Genomic DNA, 18,074 nt, shown 5'->3' with positions numbered 1-18,074 from the left:
AGTAGTTGAAGAGAACATTAACTTTTGTTTCTCACACAAATGATCCCCAGATGCTTTCTGAGTAATGCAGATATTCTCTGTCCTGCAATAGTTCCCACACCCAGCCTTAGGCCTCAGAAGATATTGTTGAGAGAAGAGATGTGGACCAGAATGTTTAGTTCTTGCTCTTCTGAAAAAATGGCACCAGGTCATTGCTTCACCTTGGTAGCCTCCAGGGGCTGGCAAAAGTAAACTCCCTGTAACATTGCCAAGAAAGGCTGAGAGCGTCAGCCATAAATACAGACCGAACATCCAGACTGTTCTTTGCTTAGGCACTGACAGGGAATCATCTTATGGGCCTTTAAAGGTATGATTGGCTTCAACAGCTCTTGTATGGTGTTCTGTATTTGCAACGCCTCTTCCAGAGTGATAATGGAGCAGGCAGAACTGGCTAACAGTATAGCTGACATCAAAAGAAACCAGCAAAATGATTCCTTGATTTGACACTAGAAATCATTTGTATTGTGTGTAATGATACCCAAAGGATCTCGGCAACCATGGTATCAGTTCCCTCAGTTCAGTCCCTTTTCTTGTCTGTGGAGGTGCTTCCCCTTCCACCACCTCAGTCTCCTTCCATGGCCGCTCACACCCAGCTTTATAAAATGTTTTGCTCATTTTATGGAAAGGGTTATCAATATCGGCGATTCCCAACCTTTTCAGTAACACAGCTCACTTCAGTGAGACAATTCCATGGCACATCCACATTTTTTCAGCTGAACCGATTGTTCATAAACGTCATGTTTACTTAAATTTACGGTGGTTACAGCTGTACTAGAGAGGTTTGCAGTATAGCAGTGCATACAGCAAGCTAAACAGGGATCCAATGCATAAATGTTTCAAATCCACCGCAGAATACACATCTTAGGCAGTGAGCACAGACATGTTCAAAATCTGCTCCACGCCATGCTAAGGATGTTCAGTAAATGAGTAACTACTGAAAACAGGCTCCCCACTCAGGCTTACACCCTCCCCCGTGCCACAGCAGGGAGTGGAGGTGGGCTCCATGCCAGCTCATTTGGGCTGGAAGTCAGCTGCGTCCTGGCATGAACAGAGTGCTGTAGGGTTGGTATTTCCCCTCATGGTGGCTCAGCAAAGAGTTGTGTGGGGTGTAGGGGTAACGAACCCTGCACCAGCTGGGATTCAGGCAGCCTTGCCACTTGAGCCCCAGCTGGCACGGGGTTAACTCTTTCATCAAGGGGGACTGATGAAATTTCATGACACACTTGAACAGTTCTTGCTGCACACCAGTGTACCGCAGCACACTGGTTGAAAACCAGTGCTCTGTATGAATGCTGGCAGTTGGCTACCACAACAGTCTAAATGTCTAGGGTTCACAAGACACAATTATTTCATTTGTCTAGTGGTCACAAGCCGGAGATGCTGAAGGATAGTGCAGATGATTCAGGGGGAGGCTGAAGAAGAGTAAAAGAAGTGAGGAAGTTATTCACAGACCCAGTGTTCACATGCTGGCTGGACGTGGAGGGACTTCTTCAGTCCTGAGTTTGCTCTCACAAGCCCTTTTATATTAGGAAGATAAGATGGAGGCAGCAATAGCTGTTACTGAACCAAATTGTGTTGGTGAAAGAGACAAAGCACTCTCCTTCAGACCACATTGTGTGTCTAATATCCTGGGACCAAGGCAGCTACAACAACACCGCAACACCGGCCACAGTGAGGAATGCAGCAAACTGCACTTTCCCCTGGCTCCCTGACGATGGGGAACAGCCAGCAATGTTTCTGGGTGAGGAGAGCTCCAGGCCCATCTCATCACCCACCTTCAGGGGATCAGAGGCATGAGGCTGGGGTAGTCCTGGGGGTGGGTGGGCCCTCAGCCAGCCCCTTTCACTTACATGGTGATCCTCGCTTCTGTATGGTTTTATGAGAAGCAGTTCCATTCCAGGCACATCCCATTTTCCTGGCACAACCAAACCCTTACCTTGCTTTAAAATAAGACGAAGCTGCATACCAAATTTGGTGGTCCTAGCTCTTACCATTTAGGGAGGAGTTCTTAAGCAAAGGAACAGACACTGTGTCTTAAATATATAGTAAATAATTATCTTTGTTACTAAAGCTTTTGGTGACTTTATAAGAGACATTAGAATTCATGTCCTCCGAATGCATGATAAAATCTAAATGGATTCATTACTGCAACATTCATCTACAGCCAGGATTTAAGTTGTGTTAATTCAATTGTTGAGCTCACCACTCTAGAGCTGTTGACATAGTGTAAATATTTAATGGTCTATTGCCATTTTTAAAGATTAATAGCACTCCAACAGCTGTTTGGATGGGTGGGAGAAAGTTTAGCTGCTTCTCTCGTTCACTGTTTCCCAAACTGCATTCGGTGCGATGTGAAAAGGTGTTCAGTGAAAAAAAACTTTGACGCTAGTGATATTTTTCCTTATAAAATATTAAATAGGAAATTGTGTATATCAAAAATACTAAGATATTTGAATAGTATTTAGATTGTAGTTGTATTAATATTTGTAACGCATTCATAATAGTGTACTTATGCATCTCTTGCCGAAACAGATGCAAAAACACTCTTCCCATAACAAAAACTGTCAGATATTACTTATTTTTCTTTCAATAGTTTTATATACAAATAACAAATTCATAAAAACACAATCTAAAATTTAAAAATATTTTCCATACTTAATTTGTTTTGTTTCTTTCTTATAAAAATGTTTTTTAAGCTTTAAGGAAAGATGGTCCTTTTTCAGCAATATTGTTTTTTCTATCTTTGAACAAAAGAACCACACTGTCCTCCTTTTGGTGTTATATTGATATTTTCTTTTGGGTTTATACTTAATTTTTAATTTTTACACTTAATTATAGGGTTGCTAACCATCCTCTTATCAGGACATTAGTTTGTTCAGAGGATTTTCTGTTGTTATTTTGTTCTTTGTAAAGTAAAAGACATAACTCTTAAATCAACTTTTGAGCATTACAAGCGGCAATTTTTCAGTATGAATGCCCCCACTTATCTGTTCCATGAATAAATTCCAAGCCAAAAGTGCTCTGTGGCCAGATTTAGTTTGGGAAACACTGCTCTGGTTTGTCAAGCTGGTGAATTTTAACAGTGATCTAGCTAAAAAGCAATCAGATGGATGTTAATTATTCTCTATGGAGTATTGTTGAATTCTGTTCTGGATTGTTGATTATGCTGTTCTGGTAACATCTAGGGTGGAACCAAGAGGACCACGGTGCCACTTTCACTTTTAACAACAGGTATCTAATCTCTGCATGCAGATGCGTTAGCCTTGGTCAGAATGCAGGGATCTGTTTGCAGTAGTAACTGCTTTATTAACCTGTTTGGTGGGTTTTTTTCCCATTGTAATTTAGGAGGATGATGAGAAGATAATCCAGGAGATTCAGAAGGAGGCTGAAGAGGAGCAAAAGAAGAAAAATGGAGGTAGGTCACAGAATTCCCCTCATACAAAACTAGTGTGGAACCCAGGGTGGATTATGGAGGTGCCAGGAGAACAGAAAAGATTCGCAGTGAGTCTCTGGTTCCCAGTTGCATCATCAAAGGCCAGGCTCTTTGCAGATTCCCTTGTAATAGCAGCACTCCCATAAATCTGATGTGGGGTATTGCTACAGAAGTTTGTTGGTTTCATATTGTACAAAATCTTATAACTGCACTAGCCGTGTCCATAGTAGGTCAGGGCTGTGATTTGTCTTGCAGGAATTAGCTTGTTTTCTGGTCCTCTTCTCTTGTAGATAGTGGGGGGGGACTTTGTCTTTCCAGAGACCACATTAGCTTAAGGCATTCTCTAGCCTTTAGTCAGCATGGGGATGGCAAGAATGCATGACCACCCCAAAGGCTGTCTCTGCGCAAGGGTTTTTTAGGAAATCTCTCACCATTGCACTGCAGTGGTGGAAATGTTTGTACAGGCAAGGCCCAGGTCTTCTGAGAGCAGAAGCCATTAACTCTGGAGGTGTTCAGAGCAGGTTGCAAATGCCTGTGCTCTACCTTGTCCATTGCTGCAGCTTGTGGGTCACACAGGGCAGTAGACTATGCCACTTGCGTTGGGCAGTGTGGGGAGAGAAAATGGAGGATTTTCAAGGCTCCAGAGCTCGCCCTGAGGAAGAGGGAGAGAGAAATCAAACTTCAAAAATTTGTTCTCTCTCAGACAAATTATTCTAATTCTGCCAGATTCTGATCTTTAAAATAAAATGAAAACAAAGGCCAGGAGTAGCAGAAGTTCACAAGATCTAAATAAAAATGAATCAGGAACCAAACTGAGAGTGAGCCACTAAACTAGTGTTTCCCAACGAGGGCCTCCCCTTGTGCTCCTCATTGTCAAAACCTAAAATATGCAGAGCGAGGACAGTTGTGTTGGGTGAGGGATTCCCTGCATGGAGTCGGGGGAGGGGTGGAGGACGTCTACCAGTGTGGATGTGTCTTGGAAGGGAAGAGAAGTCCACCGTAATGTGTATTTGGGTATTCTGTGGGAGCATCTGGGAGGAAATTCTTGAAGAGCAGAAAACTCCTTAAGTATCTAAAAATATTACAGATTCAAAACTAGTGTAATGCTGGTAAGCCAGGCTCTTCCCTGCACTGTTCTGCTAGATATAACAGTGCCTCCTGAAACCAAGGCAGCTTTCCAAGACTTGGCATCATCCAACAAAGGACCTAATTAAAAATTAGCATTTTTCTCTGTATATCTGCAGACCCCACGTTGGGGTCGTGTGTGCCTCATGTGCAAGGCCAGGAATTTGAGAGGCAGTGTCCACAGAGCTGCACATGTGCATTCCTTGTGCCTCCTCTTGCTCCTGTATGAGGGCATGCAGGGTGGGTGGACGCAACCGCTCTCGCATTTCCCTCTTTTAGCCCTTGGCAGCGAGGCAGAACCTGAACTATCCAGAACTTTTATTATCTTCATTATCAGCATGGTTTCTGCAGAGGGAAGTCGTGTCTGTCTAATCTATTAGAATTCTTTGAAGGGGTTAATAAACATGCGGACAAGGGGCACCCAGTGGACATAATATACCTAGATTTCCAGAAAGCCTTTGACACGGTCCCACACCAAAGGCTTTTATGTAAATTAGGTGGTCATGGGATAGGAGGAAAGATCCTTTCATGGATCGGGAATTGGTTAAAAGACAGAAAACAAAGGGTGGGAATAAATGGTAAATTTTCACAATGGAGGAGGGTAACTAGTGGTGTTCCCCAGGGGTCAGTCCTGGGACCGATCCTGTTCAACTTGTTCATCAATGATCTAGAAAATGAGGTAAGCAGTGGGGTGGCCAAGTTTGCAGATGACACCAAGTTGTTCAGGACAGTCAAAACCAAAAGGGATTGTGAAGAACTACAAAAAGATCTCAGCAAACTGAGTGATTGGGCAGCAAAATGGCAAATGAAATTTAATGTGGGTAAGTGTAAGGTAATGCATGTTGGAAAAAATAACCCAAATTACACGTACTACATGATGGGGTCAAATTTAGCTACGACAGATCAGGAAAGGGATCTTGGAGTTATAGTGGATAGTTCTCTGAAGACATCCACGCAGTGTGCAGCGGCAGTTAGTAAGGCAAATAGGATGTTAGGAATTATTAAAAAAGGGATCGATAATAAGACAAAAGATATCATACTTCCCCTATATAAAACTATGGTACACCCACATCTTGAGTACTGTGTGCAGATGTGGTCTCCTCACCTCAAAAAAGATATATTGGCATTAGAAAAGGTTCAGAAAAGGGCAACTAAGATGATTAGGGGCTTGGAACGGGTCCCATATGGGGAGAGGCTAGAGAGACTGGGACTTTTCAGTTTGGAAAAGAGGCGATTGAGGGGCGATATAATAGAGGTGTATAAAATCATGAATGGTGTGGAGAAAGTGAATATAGAAAAATTATTTACCTTTTCCCATAATACAAGAACTAGGGGACACCAAATGAAATTGATGGGTAGTAGGTTCAAAACTAATAAAAGGAAATTTTTCTTCACACAGCGCACAGTCAACCTGTGGAACTCCTTGCCCGAGGAGGCTGTGAAGGCCAGGACTCTATTAGGGTTTAAAAAAGAGCTTCATAAATTTTTGCAGGTTAGGTCCATAAATGGCTATTAGCCAGGGATAAAGTATGGTGCCCCTAGCCTTCAGAACAAGGGCAAGAGATGGATGGCAGGAGATAAATCACTTGATCATTGTCTTCTGTTCTCCTTCTCTGGGGCACCTGGCATTGGCCACCGTCGGCAGATGGGATGCTGGGCTGGATGGACCTTTGGTCTGACCCAGTATGGCCGTTCTTATGTTCATTAATCTGTCAAGTTGCCTCAGTCATGCATGGATGGCTAGACCCTCTGTATGCCCACACATCTGCAAAAGATGCAAGGCAAACTCAAAACAACAGGCTTTGTCCTGACCATTCTCTGATGGGCTAATCCCGTTACAAGCTGGAGAAGGGTGAGCTTGCTTCTGTCTAGATTCACCATACCTAGCAGGTGCTCCGTGTGCCCGTTGTTTTCCCCAAGGGTGTGTGAGTTCAAGGTTTCTGGAGCAATCCATGAACGTCTTCTCAGACCATGGAGACGCTAGCTCTGAGACATGCCAGCATTCTGTAGCAGACAGGCTGTGACCAAGGCTGGCATAAAGATGACACCAAGAGAAGAACAAACACAGTTGCTAGACATCAGCATTAAACTGCAAGATAAACATCAGCATTAAGCTGCCACCAACACCTCTTATATTGAAGTCCAGCGCTGACAGGTGACTGATCTGAACTTACTGGAAGATACTATAGGCAGCGCTGGGTGCTGTCAGATAAGGATAGACAATGTGAAGGCCCTGGAGACACATCCTCCAGGTCCTACATGGCATCGAGGGCTGGGGAAAAGAGACAGATTGTGGCACACATGTTCTCCAGCTCCAGGACTGTATCCATACATGTTGATTCAGACTTTGGAGGACTAGCCTAGAGGGAAAATCAGAACCACCCGTACTGAAGGACCTGCCATTACTGGTACAAATCCTTTTACTCAATGCCATTTATGTTGGTTCCATTCCTAAGAGCCCTATTTTTCTTCACTATCACCAGGGCTACGTCTACACGTGCACCCAACTTCGAAATAGCTTATTTCGATGTTGCGAAATCGAAATAGGCTATTTCGATGAATAACGTCTACACGTCCTCCAGGGCTGGCAACGTCGATGTTCAACTTCGACGTTGCTCAGCCCAACATCGAAATAGGCACAGCGAGGGAACGTCTACACGGCAAAGTAGCACACATCGAAATAAGGGAGCCAGGCACAGCTGCAGACAGGGTCACAGGGCGGACTCAACAGCAAGCCGCTCCCTTAAAGGGCCCCTCCCAGACACACTTTCATTAAACAGTGCAAGATACACAGAGCCAACAACTAGTTGCAGACCCTGTATATGCAGCACGGACCCCCAGCTGCAGCAGCAGCAGCCAGAAGCCCTGGGCTAAGGGCTGCTGCCCACGGTGACCACAGAGCCCCGCAAGGGCTGGAGAGAGAGTATCTCTCAACCCCCCAGCTGATGGCCACCATGGAGGACCCCGCTATTTCGATGTTGTGGGACGCGGATCGTCTACACGTCCCTACTTCGATGTTGAACGTCGAAGTAGGGCGCTATTCCCATCCGCTCATGGGGTTAGCGACTTCGACGTCTCGCCGCCTAACGTCGATTTCAACTTCGAAATAGCGCCCAACACGTGTAGACGTGACGGGCGCTATTTCGAAGTTACTGCCGCTACTTCGAAGTAGCGTGCACGTGTAGACGCAGCCCAGGGCATGCATTCTCCCCATCTGTGAGCACACAGCTGTCTTTCCTCTAGTAAGTGGCAAACATTCCAGAGAGGCTTTCTGGATTTCCCTATAGAGCTCAGACAGATGAGCACTGACCTTGTGACTGGGCAGCTGTACTGATGTGCCATGTCACTGTAGCCCTGTCATGGTTGCTAGTGTTCACCATTTCATACATCCAGGAGCCAGACTCTGCCACATTCAAGATGGAGGTTACTCTGCTCTTCAGCTCTGGCCAGACCACCCGGGCAGAAGAATCAAAAGGAACAGAACACCACAAGTATCTCACCTTGCCTCCTAAAGGACATCTTGTCTTCAATCCCAATGAGAGGGTATCGTGGGCATCATTCAGTGCCTGACAAGCTCCTTATGTAAATTGCTGTCTCCATCTCCAGAGTTTTAACAATGATGTCAGAAAAATCCCCTAAGCTATTTGACATTGTCAGCTGCTGGTCCAGCCAGGATTGCCTTCCTCTGAGAACTTTTTGACTAGCCAAGGTCCTATGGCAGGTGCTGTCCCCGCAAGAAAACCTACTGTATAATGGATTAATACCAAGTCTCACCAATGGGGTTAAAGTACTTCTGTGCTCTCCCCATGGCAAGCTTCTTGGTCGTCTTGGTGGTGCAGAAGAAATCTTTGATCAAGCAAGAGTATTATTCCCAAGGTCAAAGAGCCAAAACAGCTTGACCTATTTAGAAAACAGTCATTCTTCTGCTCTTTTACAGTTGTATATAGATAATTGTCAAGACGTACTGGCCAAGTGTGTCTTTCTAGCCTGGGACTGTAAAACTTGCTTCCTTGCAAAACTCTTGCAAGTTGTAGTTAAAGATATTGAAGGAAGGTCAACTGGTAGAGAAGACAGGACTGTGAGTGGCAATGGAGGCCTCCAACACAGCAGAGAAGTCTGTGGCCACCATGGTAATATGCACAGATCATCATGGCGCCAAGCTTCACAAGAGAGGTACAGGTACATGATTGAGAACTTGCCTTTTGAGGGTCCGGAGGTATTATTCAAGCATACCATGCTCTGCACTCATTGAAATGCAAAGGCCACATTATGCTCCCTGAGAATTTATGCACCAGCATTGTACCACAAGTCACGCTTTCCTCAGCCACAGTCAAGATAAAGGACACGTCCAGTCTCTCGCAGCACATGGGCACCAACAGTGGGACCTATGTCAACTCAGCTATCTCAGATAGCTTACTCCCTGCTATTTGAGTTGCTAGAACTGGAAGCCTCTAACCTAGAAAGGTGGAAGTGCTGCAAACCCAGAATCAAAATGCAGTGGTCATGCAGTGTAGAAGCTTGCACTTCCTGTCCCCACTGTATCCTCCTCTTGCTAGCAGTAGTAGATTTACCATGGCATCAGTTGTTCAATGGAAGCAGGCCCCACCTCAGAAGGGGCCCATATATTTCGTTTCCTCCCTGCTGCGCTGTGCAGTGGAAGCCTGCAGAGCATCATGGGAGCTGAGAGCCCCAGGTATCCTGGGATCTGTAGTTCCTTGTCTACCTCCCTGCCTAGAGAGCAGGAAAGGGACTGTATTTCCCAGCATTCCCTTGGTCGCTACCAGTAAGAAAGGAAGGGAGAAGCTGAGAGACACATGCACAGGAGCTTGCTGTGAACGGAGACCCAGCTGCTAGATGGGTTGGCTCTGTGAATGGAGAACATGTGTGCCCAAAGTGCAGAAGGCTTTGGCCCAGACCTCATCGTCCAAAGACTTCCCAGACTGGATTAGGGATGTCGGTGGCCTTGGCTGACCACCACCAAAGGAGGAGTTGGGTGCACTGAATGGACAGTGAACCTCTGTCTAACGCTAGCCAGAGAGGTATGTAGAACCCACCAGCAGAGGTTAACTTGTTGAGGAGGGAAGGCTGTTAGAGGGTCTGGGCAGCTTTAAGTACAATACTAGGCACAAGAGAAGATGGACTCAATTTCCACAGCCACAGAAGCAGAAATTGGCTTTTCCTTTCCAGATTTCTCTAATACCCAGAAAATGAATCTACTGGATTTGAACAGGAGTGCTCATGTTTAACTTGGGCTGCTGTTCCATCATTTCTCCAATCAAATACTGCTCCACTGTAATGTGTTGTAGAAGAAGTAGGATAGGATTGAGTAACACATGCTGGCGTCTTCCCACCGTAAACTGGGCCTGGAGTTGCTATTTTCAACCCCTATCAGCCGTTTGGGCGGGTGGTAGTTTCTTCTTTTAAAGAAGACAGTAATATTGCATTGGTGATTTCCCCACAGAAACAAGGAGTGAAATAAAAGAACAAAGGTGCCTCAGCTTTTCCTTCTGTGGGACAGTCTTACAATATGGATCCAGATATCTTCCACTCACACAAACAGAAAATTATTCCACGTTACTGCAGTTCTGTAACCATGCAGGAGCCAATCCTGTGGTCTGAGCAGTTTTAGAAGTGCAGCTGAATTCAGAAGTGCTGCTTTTTTGTAACCATATTACCTGATAGTTTCAGCCCTTGTAAGCCAGGCAGATTTACATTTATTAGTTAGGTGGGAGGCCTCAGAAGAACGTAAGTGCTGCAGGAGGTGTTTGATTATGCACTAGGTAATGTGAGACCTTCCCCTTACAATAATAAACTAGTGCAGCATAAAATGCACTCTGCTCCTGATGTCTCGAATGGGTCCTTGGCTCCTATGAAGACTCACTTCAGTCAGTTTTGGGCCAAACTGATTCTATGCAGGCTAATTCCACTGGATTCCCAGCCCCACAGCAGAAGGAGACGGTGTGATCTTGTTGCGGAGCTGCTGCTCAGGGACAGGAACTCCAGGCATCCCAGCCTCCAAAGTTATTCAGGCCGCACTTCGTGCCTGTCTGTGGGAATTTGGGCTCCTGGTTCAGGTGATGGGCCTCTTAGGTACTTTAAAGCCAGGGCCTAGAGGGAAGCGCTCAACTGCAGAGTCTGCAGCTACCTGGAACAGGAGTCTGAACCCCAGTTCACCCTTCAAACCAGTGCCAGTCCTCAAATACAGTGGACCAATGGACTCCCCTCTTGGGCAGGGCTCTGGGGGTGGGGTGTCTCCATGGTTTCCCCACACATACACGTATCCCAGCCCCTCCTGTTGGCCTGCATGTCCCCTCACTGGTAGGGCAGCAAAGTAGAAGGGAAACAAACATGGGAGAGGTGATGGTGACCAGGTCCTGGACTAGCAAGTAGCTGGGAACAGGAGCAAGGCAGAGGACTTCAGGTTCCCAGGGGTAAGTGCTCGTTTTGGGGAAATGGTGTATGGAGGTGGCTTGCTCCAATGGCCGGATGGGAGCTGGGGTACGGATTTGTCAGAACTGACTGGATAGCTGCTGGCTGTGGAACGTTACTGAGCTGAGACCAGGACCCCAGACGGCGACTGGTGAAATTGGGGGGAGGGCTGGTGAGGTGGCTATAGAATGGCTTGGATGAGGAAGCAGGTAAATCGGGGGGGAGTTTCCCCTGATCGTTATGAAATTTGCTGCTCACTGTGGACACTGGTAATCCCCCGTGAGAGGAGCGGGTGGCTGAGGAGGCCGTGTGCAGCTGTCCCTACAGTCATCCAGAGGTGAGTGATCAAAATGAAAAATGCCTCTGAGACTCAGTGCTGGGTACGCTAGTGCATAGGCCTACGCTCAGAAGGGGCCGAGAATTACATGGGGGCTCCCAAAACGCTAGCCAGGCCCTGCGTGCTAGAGCTCCTGCTCGCTCCTGCTGCAAACCATGCACAATCCCATGGCAGGAACCAGAGAACACCCTCCTCCCTCCACCACCAGGAACAGAGGAGGGAGTTCCTGCTCCGCCCCAGGGTCTTTCTAAAGTTGTGGTTTTTACCTCCTTTGCAGAGAGCAGCTTCAAGAGGATTGGCCCTCCGGTGGAAAAGCCTGTGGAGAAAATCCAGAGAGTTGAAGTCATCCCAAGACCAGTCCCTCAGAACCTCCATCAGCCCCGAATGCCTCCTTATCCCTTTGTGCATCCACCCTTCCCCCTCCCTCCAGTCCGCCCACTGTACAACAACCTACCCCTGAACATAGGACCCATCCCTGCCCCCTATGTGCCCCCATTGCCTAACATGCGGGTGAACTACGATTTCCCCCAGATCAACGTTCAGCTGGAGCACAACTTGCCTATGCACTTTGGTCCGCAGCCTCGGCATCGGTTCTGAACTGGTTTAAACAGGACTAGTAATGGAGTCTGCAGGGAGAAGCCCCCACCTCACCCCCTCTCCACTCTTCAGCCTCTCCCTCCCCTAATCATTTCAGCCCACTGCAGGGGGGAACAGACCTAGATTCCCCTTCCCCTACGCACACAGTATTTAGGGCTTCTGAGGTTTTTAAATCTGTAGAATTCAACATTCTGGTCTCTTGAAACGTCCAGCCGTGCTGCACTGTTCAGTCTGGGCATCTCTGGGGCACTTGGTTTCACAAAGCTGTTGAGAGAAGAAAGCAACACTGTGTGGGGATGCAGCCATTCAGCCAACCCCTTGTGCCAAAAATGTTCCATCCTGTCTGTTGAATGCAAGCCCAGCTTGGAGGGAAGGGGATATGGAGAAGCTTGAAATTATTAAGCTACTGAGAACAGTGAGTCCATTGTCGCTGCCTTCTAGCCTGGGGAAGAGGAGTGAATCTGAGCTTCAGGATTGATCAACCCTCCAAATATTCCCAGGGTTTTCCTGGAACCTGCGGTTGCCCTGGCAGACAGGAGTCTGTACAAGCAGATCTGTAACCATTTTGCCTGGCAACACCTGTTGTTGGGAGAGTCCAGTGCTAGGATGCAGCGTCTCTGCTTGTGTGAAGTACCACTTGTGCCACAGTGTGTCAGCACGTAGAAAGAGGCTACAACCACCTTTGCTGGCTTAGTGTTGCAGGCCACGACTTTCAGACGTCATTGCTTCTGGTGCCTACCTTGAGGCATCATCGGAGACAAGATTTTTCAGAGTGTGAGTGGCCAATACATCCTGAAATAGGGAGTCAGGATCACTCCTGCTTCATGCCGCTTTACCTGTGACTGGAGCTGGTGCAGCCTGCAGCTAGCTTGAGCTGGAAGCGGAGTGTGGCTCTGGGCCGGCATTGTGGTTTGGCTGCAGACTACATGTGACTCAGCCAAGCAAGGAATGGGATGGAAGGATAGAAGCTGCTTGTGCCAAATGGGTAATTTATGCTAGCGCCACGGCTTTTCAGGCATGAGCCATTCCCACCACACCCTCACTCTAGTGACTAGCAGGAACAGAGCTTTTAAAAAAAAGGGTGGAGGCCCAGCATGTCAGAAAATCCTTCCATAAGCAAAGGATCTAATTCTAAAACAAGCCACTTCCTCACACAGCTGCACCCCAAACTGTTTGGTGGTATTGTTGCTGTCATATTAATCTCCCCTCTTTGATTTTTTTCCCTATAAATTAACACCCGGGATTTCTTGACAGATAAATCTCTGTCTGCCTTGTTTTACTCATGTCAGACTTGCCCCGTCACTCCTCTCCATAGCCCCTCTAAACAAACAGCATCTCTCTTGGCACCGAGCAGGCAGCAAGCCCGGGTGCTGGGAAATCTCAGTGACTGGCAACTGCAGGAAGCACCGGGAAGAGAGAAAATTAGAGTGGCTGAGTGGAGCCTATCCAGGAGGAATACGGCTGGGCCTTGAGCAATGTCTGGCTGGGTTGCGAGGAGGAGGTTGCTCTCACTAACGGGATAGTCTCCTGGGGGACCTTGCTCAGTGGATGCTCTCATACGTTTGGTAGCTGATCCGGTGTCTCCACTCCCAGACGGTATGTATAGGCCAAGATACGCCCTCTTCACTCATTGTTCTAGGTGGTTGAGTGCTGTTGTCTATATCGAGCTAATAACCACACCAGGAACTACTCGTTGACTTTGCTGCTAAGACTTTTTAATGGAAAAACAAGTCTAGGGAATGCAGTGGCTTATCAAATGCTGCTCAGCTGGTTTCTGTTTAGATTGAAATCGGCACCTTGTACTGAATGGTCTCCTCAGTAGCCGGGGTAGCCATGTTGACACTATGTCTGAAATGGGATGGAGGCAGATTGGCCGTGTGCAATTGCTAGTGACTTTTGAATTGCTCAGTAGCTCAGATGAAAGGGCTGAGTCGCATTTCTTGTCTTTCAAGAGGCTGACGTGCGGCGGCAGCTGTGTATTCAGAGCAAGTCCTAACGCTTCGTACCCTACTTCAAGGATCTGCCATCCCGCTACCCAGTCAGTGCCAATGCTGGAGATGGAGCCCAGCTTTGCCTCTCATCTCATTGAGTCAAGCAATAGTCCTGCGACGCCAGTCAGCCTCGGCTCTCATTCCAAAGGCAGTGCTCTGCATGCTAAGTGAGGAAGAAGGCAAACGCTGTTCAGGAGTCCTCATTCAGCTGGGAGGTGAGAGGCGTGCTGCAGGTTCTTAAGAAGCAAGCCTCCCGTAGTGCCAGAGTGTTGTGAATTTTGCCTTTGGTAGCTGACCCTTCATTTTATCTAACAGATAGGCACAGAAAAGCGGTGCCAGGTGTTACTGGATCATCCAAGGAGGCTGGTTTTACAAAGTGTGAAGAAAAAGATGGATGAAGTCCCTGGGGAGGGCTTGGGGTTTAAAAACAAAAAACACAGAACCAGGATATCTGCAGGAGTGTGGTGCAGGAGAGGCCTGTCAGCATGTCCTGGCATCTCTAAGAAGCATGAAGTATCTCCTGGCGTCTCTAAGAAGGAGCGTCTCCTGGCAAAGGGCCTCTGTCTTTCCAGAATGCTCTTGTGGACCTCATCAGTCTGGCATTTTCTCTGGGGCGTTGGCAGCGTTCGTTTTTTCATTTGTGGAAGAGAGGGCACTGAAGCTGAAACAGCTTAGGAACTCACCTCAGCTGACAGTCTGAGGGTCATCTAAAGGAAAGACATATTCCCCTGGCAGGTTGCTGGTGGTCACCTTAGCATGCTTTCTATGAAGGCAGTGGTCCTGGATGCGCTAATAGTGTTATTTGAGGAGTGGGAAGAGGGCCTGTCTTGACCACTGAGCTAGCTGAGCAAACCATGGCTGTGGCCTTTATCCTAAACAAACCCAGCCCATTGGGGTGTGTCTGCCATCTTCTTGTTGCCATTCACGTACTTCCTAAATAAAGCAATTTCTCTTTTGAAAGCCTCAGATGAAGCAGGTACTAATTCTAATACCCAGTGCCTTTTGCGGGGGTGGTGTCTGTGTCCTTCATTTTGAAGTGTGTTGCAGAGGGACTCTCGACGACTCTGCTTACCAAGCACAACTACTTTCCCTTCAAATCCAGTGAAATGTAATTTGCTTTTCCCCTGTGCTTCCCCTCCCCACTTCCTGCCTGTATTGTTGCAGTAGAAGAGACCGCTCAGGATTGGTTTCCTAGCAGGAGGCCCTCTCAGTCAGAAACGGGAGGTTATGAATCTTCAGCCATACGTGTACTTCTCTCTCCATAGACTCCAGCACCAAACATCCTATCACCACAGTAAAGAGCTGGAGACGAGCTGACCGGCTGCTCGTGACTGAGCCATGTCTTTGAAGTGGGTAGTGGTACCAAATCTCTGTAATCTTTGGATTTAATTTGACGGTGTCTTGCCAGTTTTGGATGGAAAGATGCAATTTTATCTAGTAACAACGGTTTTTTTAGTTCCCTGGTGTCAGTGTAAGTTCACCATTGGACAGCATGAGCATTTGGATTCTACTGTCCCGTGCCAATTGCTGGAGCAAATTTCAGCCTCCAGGCCTGACCAGTGCTATAGCAAATATCTGTCACCAGACAAAGATAGAAGCAGTGTGGCCCTTTGCATGCTGCCATATCGAAACACTATAGTACAGACCATAAACAAAAAGAATGACCTCAAACTCCTGGCTTTTGTATGTTTTTACCCAAGGAAAGGCTCAACGTGGGAGGAAAGGAACTACGCAGAGTAGCCAGAGGCCTAGTGTTTGTACTTGACCAGTTTTTAGTTTTCCCTGTTAAAGGTAAGCACTGACTCATACTGCATAAGCAAACTTTGGATTTGATGGTGCACAGCAAGTCTCTGGATTTGCCATGCCAAAGGGGGAACGGGTTGCCCCAGGCAGGAGCTATGGGGAGTCCAGTGAGATATTCCTGTAGAGTGTGCGTGCCTGTTCTCTCCCTCATTGGGGATCTGAGAGGAAGGAGCAAATTCTTTCTCCCATTCTAATGGTGAGTGCCCATTTTGCATCTGCGCGGAGGGAAATCGGTGTCCATTATATGAAGCCAACATCAAGTCCTGTAGGTGGCCACAGGTAGTCCAAAGAGATCAGCTCAGCTCATCACGCAGCATCTCCCCAGCATGTCAGCTGCTGATCCTTCCTGGGGGTGGTACTCTGGTCATGAAGCTCTGGATTAAGTATTGCCCAGAGAAATGTAGAGCCTGTCCTTCCCTGTAATTCTTAATGGTGATCTTTAGAGCCATCCACTGTCTTCTAGCATCATTGGATTAATGGGGATGTTTCTCCACATCAAGAACAAACCATTTACTGTGCAATTAAAAACAGGAAAAATCTATGTTTTGAACTTAACTTGATGTTTCTATGGATACAGCTATCCTGCAAAATCTGACTCCCACAGTAGTTCTCAAAGGCTGGGTCAAGTGACGTGGGCTCTCAGGGTTCAAAATAGCCGAGTAGATGTTCAGGGCTGGGTTGGAAACCAGGATCTGAGACCCTCCCCTGTTGCTGAGATTTTGAGACCTGACTCCAGCCTGGACCTGGATGTCTCCACTGCTGTTTTGAGCCCGAGCTCTGAAACTCGGTGCTTCAAATCTTTTACAGCGTAGCCATCCTCTTGGACCCATTTAAAATCCCACTGTTCTTCGGAGGGGAGAGGACCACACAACACACCTCCCATCTCAATGTTCCGACTGGTACTTTTGCTGATAAATTGCAGTGTCCCCATTTTACTTGCCTTAAAGGTGGAGAGAGAAATTTAGTATTTGCACTTAGCAAAATATATTAAAAAACCAACCTTGTACAGACAAATGGTGCATGTTCTGCAACTTTGTATAACAATAGCAGAAAATGAATAGGTGGTTTATTAAAAAAATATTTTTCTTTACCCTCTGGTAGAAAACCGTTCTGTGTGTAAAAAGTCCCTGTAAAATATTGTAATTTGCATTTTTTGTAAATAAATTCTGTGCACTCTGGCTTTCATGTTTCTGCTTTTCATTGTTGAATGAATCTCTTTCCATGAGAAGCTGGTTGCTTTGAGCTTGAGGATAATTATGGGGACAACTGGTAAAAAGGAGAGCCCAACACCCTTGTACCAGATTTCTGATGGAGTGGTTGAACACCCTAAAAATCCATAGGCAGATATTCAGCCTGCTCATGAAAGCTGAATGTGTTCCAACAGCTGAAAAGGAGAATGGGAAATAAGATGGTTTCTGTTCCCTCGTTGCCATGTGAAGCAGGACTAATCATGGAAAATAGTCCTTGAAAAGAACTTCATGTGTACGCACACTCTAGCCTGTCTGGATGTTCAGGGCCATAGCCACCTGTGTGCTGTGGCTGCTTTGTGATGTGAATGTTCTAAAATAGAAATAGGAAATGTAACAGGACATGTCCATGGGGGCAGCCCAGCAATGGACTGAGACAGGAAGAGCTGGGGCAGGAAAGCAGGAGATTTCCCTGACTGATTCTTTTCCTTCAGTCTCGTTTCCGGTTTGGGGTTTTTTCAGTTCGGTTTCAGTCCTGTAAATGGGGGTTTGGTGAACCCCCCCAAAAGCCAGTGAATACCAAGGAAATGTCAATTTGTGTTTAGGGGGTTTGGGTGGGATACACAAATGAGCAGAAACAGCAGAGCCATCCCAGCCCCTGGGTGGTCACACTAAAATCAGGGAGGGGACAGGAAGAAATGGCTGACATCTGGGATGGGGAATGAAGGAAACACGGATCAGAAAGCACTTAGCCTGGGACTGTGTGCTCTTAGCAAGCCCTGGCTTTCCAACCTCTCTGCCCTGCCGTCACTGCCATGGGCAGAGAGGTTGGAGCTGAAGCAGTTCCTAAGTAATCATTTCCCACCTCCAAGGCTTTGATTTCAACTGGCCACACTGCACTAAACTTCTCCTTTGTCTTGATTTGGCAGAGGTCTTACTACATAGAAGAAGTGGGTCTGCCCCACGAAAGCTCATCACTGAATGAATTACTTTGTTAGTCTTTAAAGACTCTTACATGGATACATTTTCGTGTTGCTAGAATACAGCCTAACACAGCTATCTGTCACTATATAGCCATAGGCAGATTGTGGGTGCGTGAGCTGGGGGGGAGGAGGATTAAAAAGAAATTAACC

At 46.9% G+C, this 18,074-nt stretch overlaps 1 protein-coding gene across 2 annotated transcripts in view; it reads left to right on the top strand.

Annotated features, from left to right (window-relative positions):
* The window catches only part of RNF216 (ring finger protein 216), a 113,895-nt gene extending 96,963 nt beyond the window's left edge, over positions 1–16,932 (top strand). Inside the window, exons 16-18 of one of the 2 annotated variants that reach the window (XR_012647822.1) lie at positions 3,385–3,454; positions 11,641–13,556; positions 13,913–16,932. Coding sequence is in view for 1 of the 2 variants with exons in the window: in XM_075011282.1 (XP_074867383.1) it covers positions 3,385–3,454; positions 11,641–11,960 (390 nt within the window). In the remaining variant the exon portion in view is untranslated. Of the gene's footprint in view, positions 1–3,384; positions 3,455–11,640 lie in introns of both variants that reach the window. The other variant, XM_075011282.1, reaches the window with a different exon arrangement.
* The last annotated feature ends 1,142 nt before the right edge of the window (positions 16,933–18,074 follow it).

Source organism: Carettochelys insculpta, chromosome 16, assembly GCF_033958435.1.
Source record: "Carettochelys insculpta isolate YL-2023 chromosome 16, ASM3395843v1, whole genome shotgun sequence".
NCBI classification, from domain to species: domain Eukaryota; kingdom Metazoa; phylum Chordata; order Testudines; family Carettochelyidae; genus Carettochelys; species Carettochelys insculpta.
The sequence above is the reverse complement of the archived record's forward strand: the minus strand, read 5'-3'. Positions and strand labels throughout refer to the sequence as shown.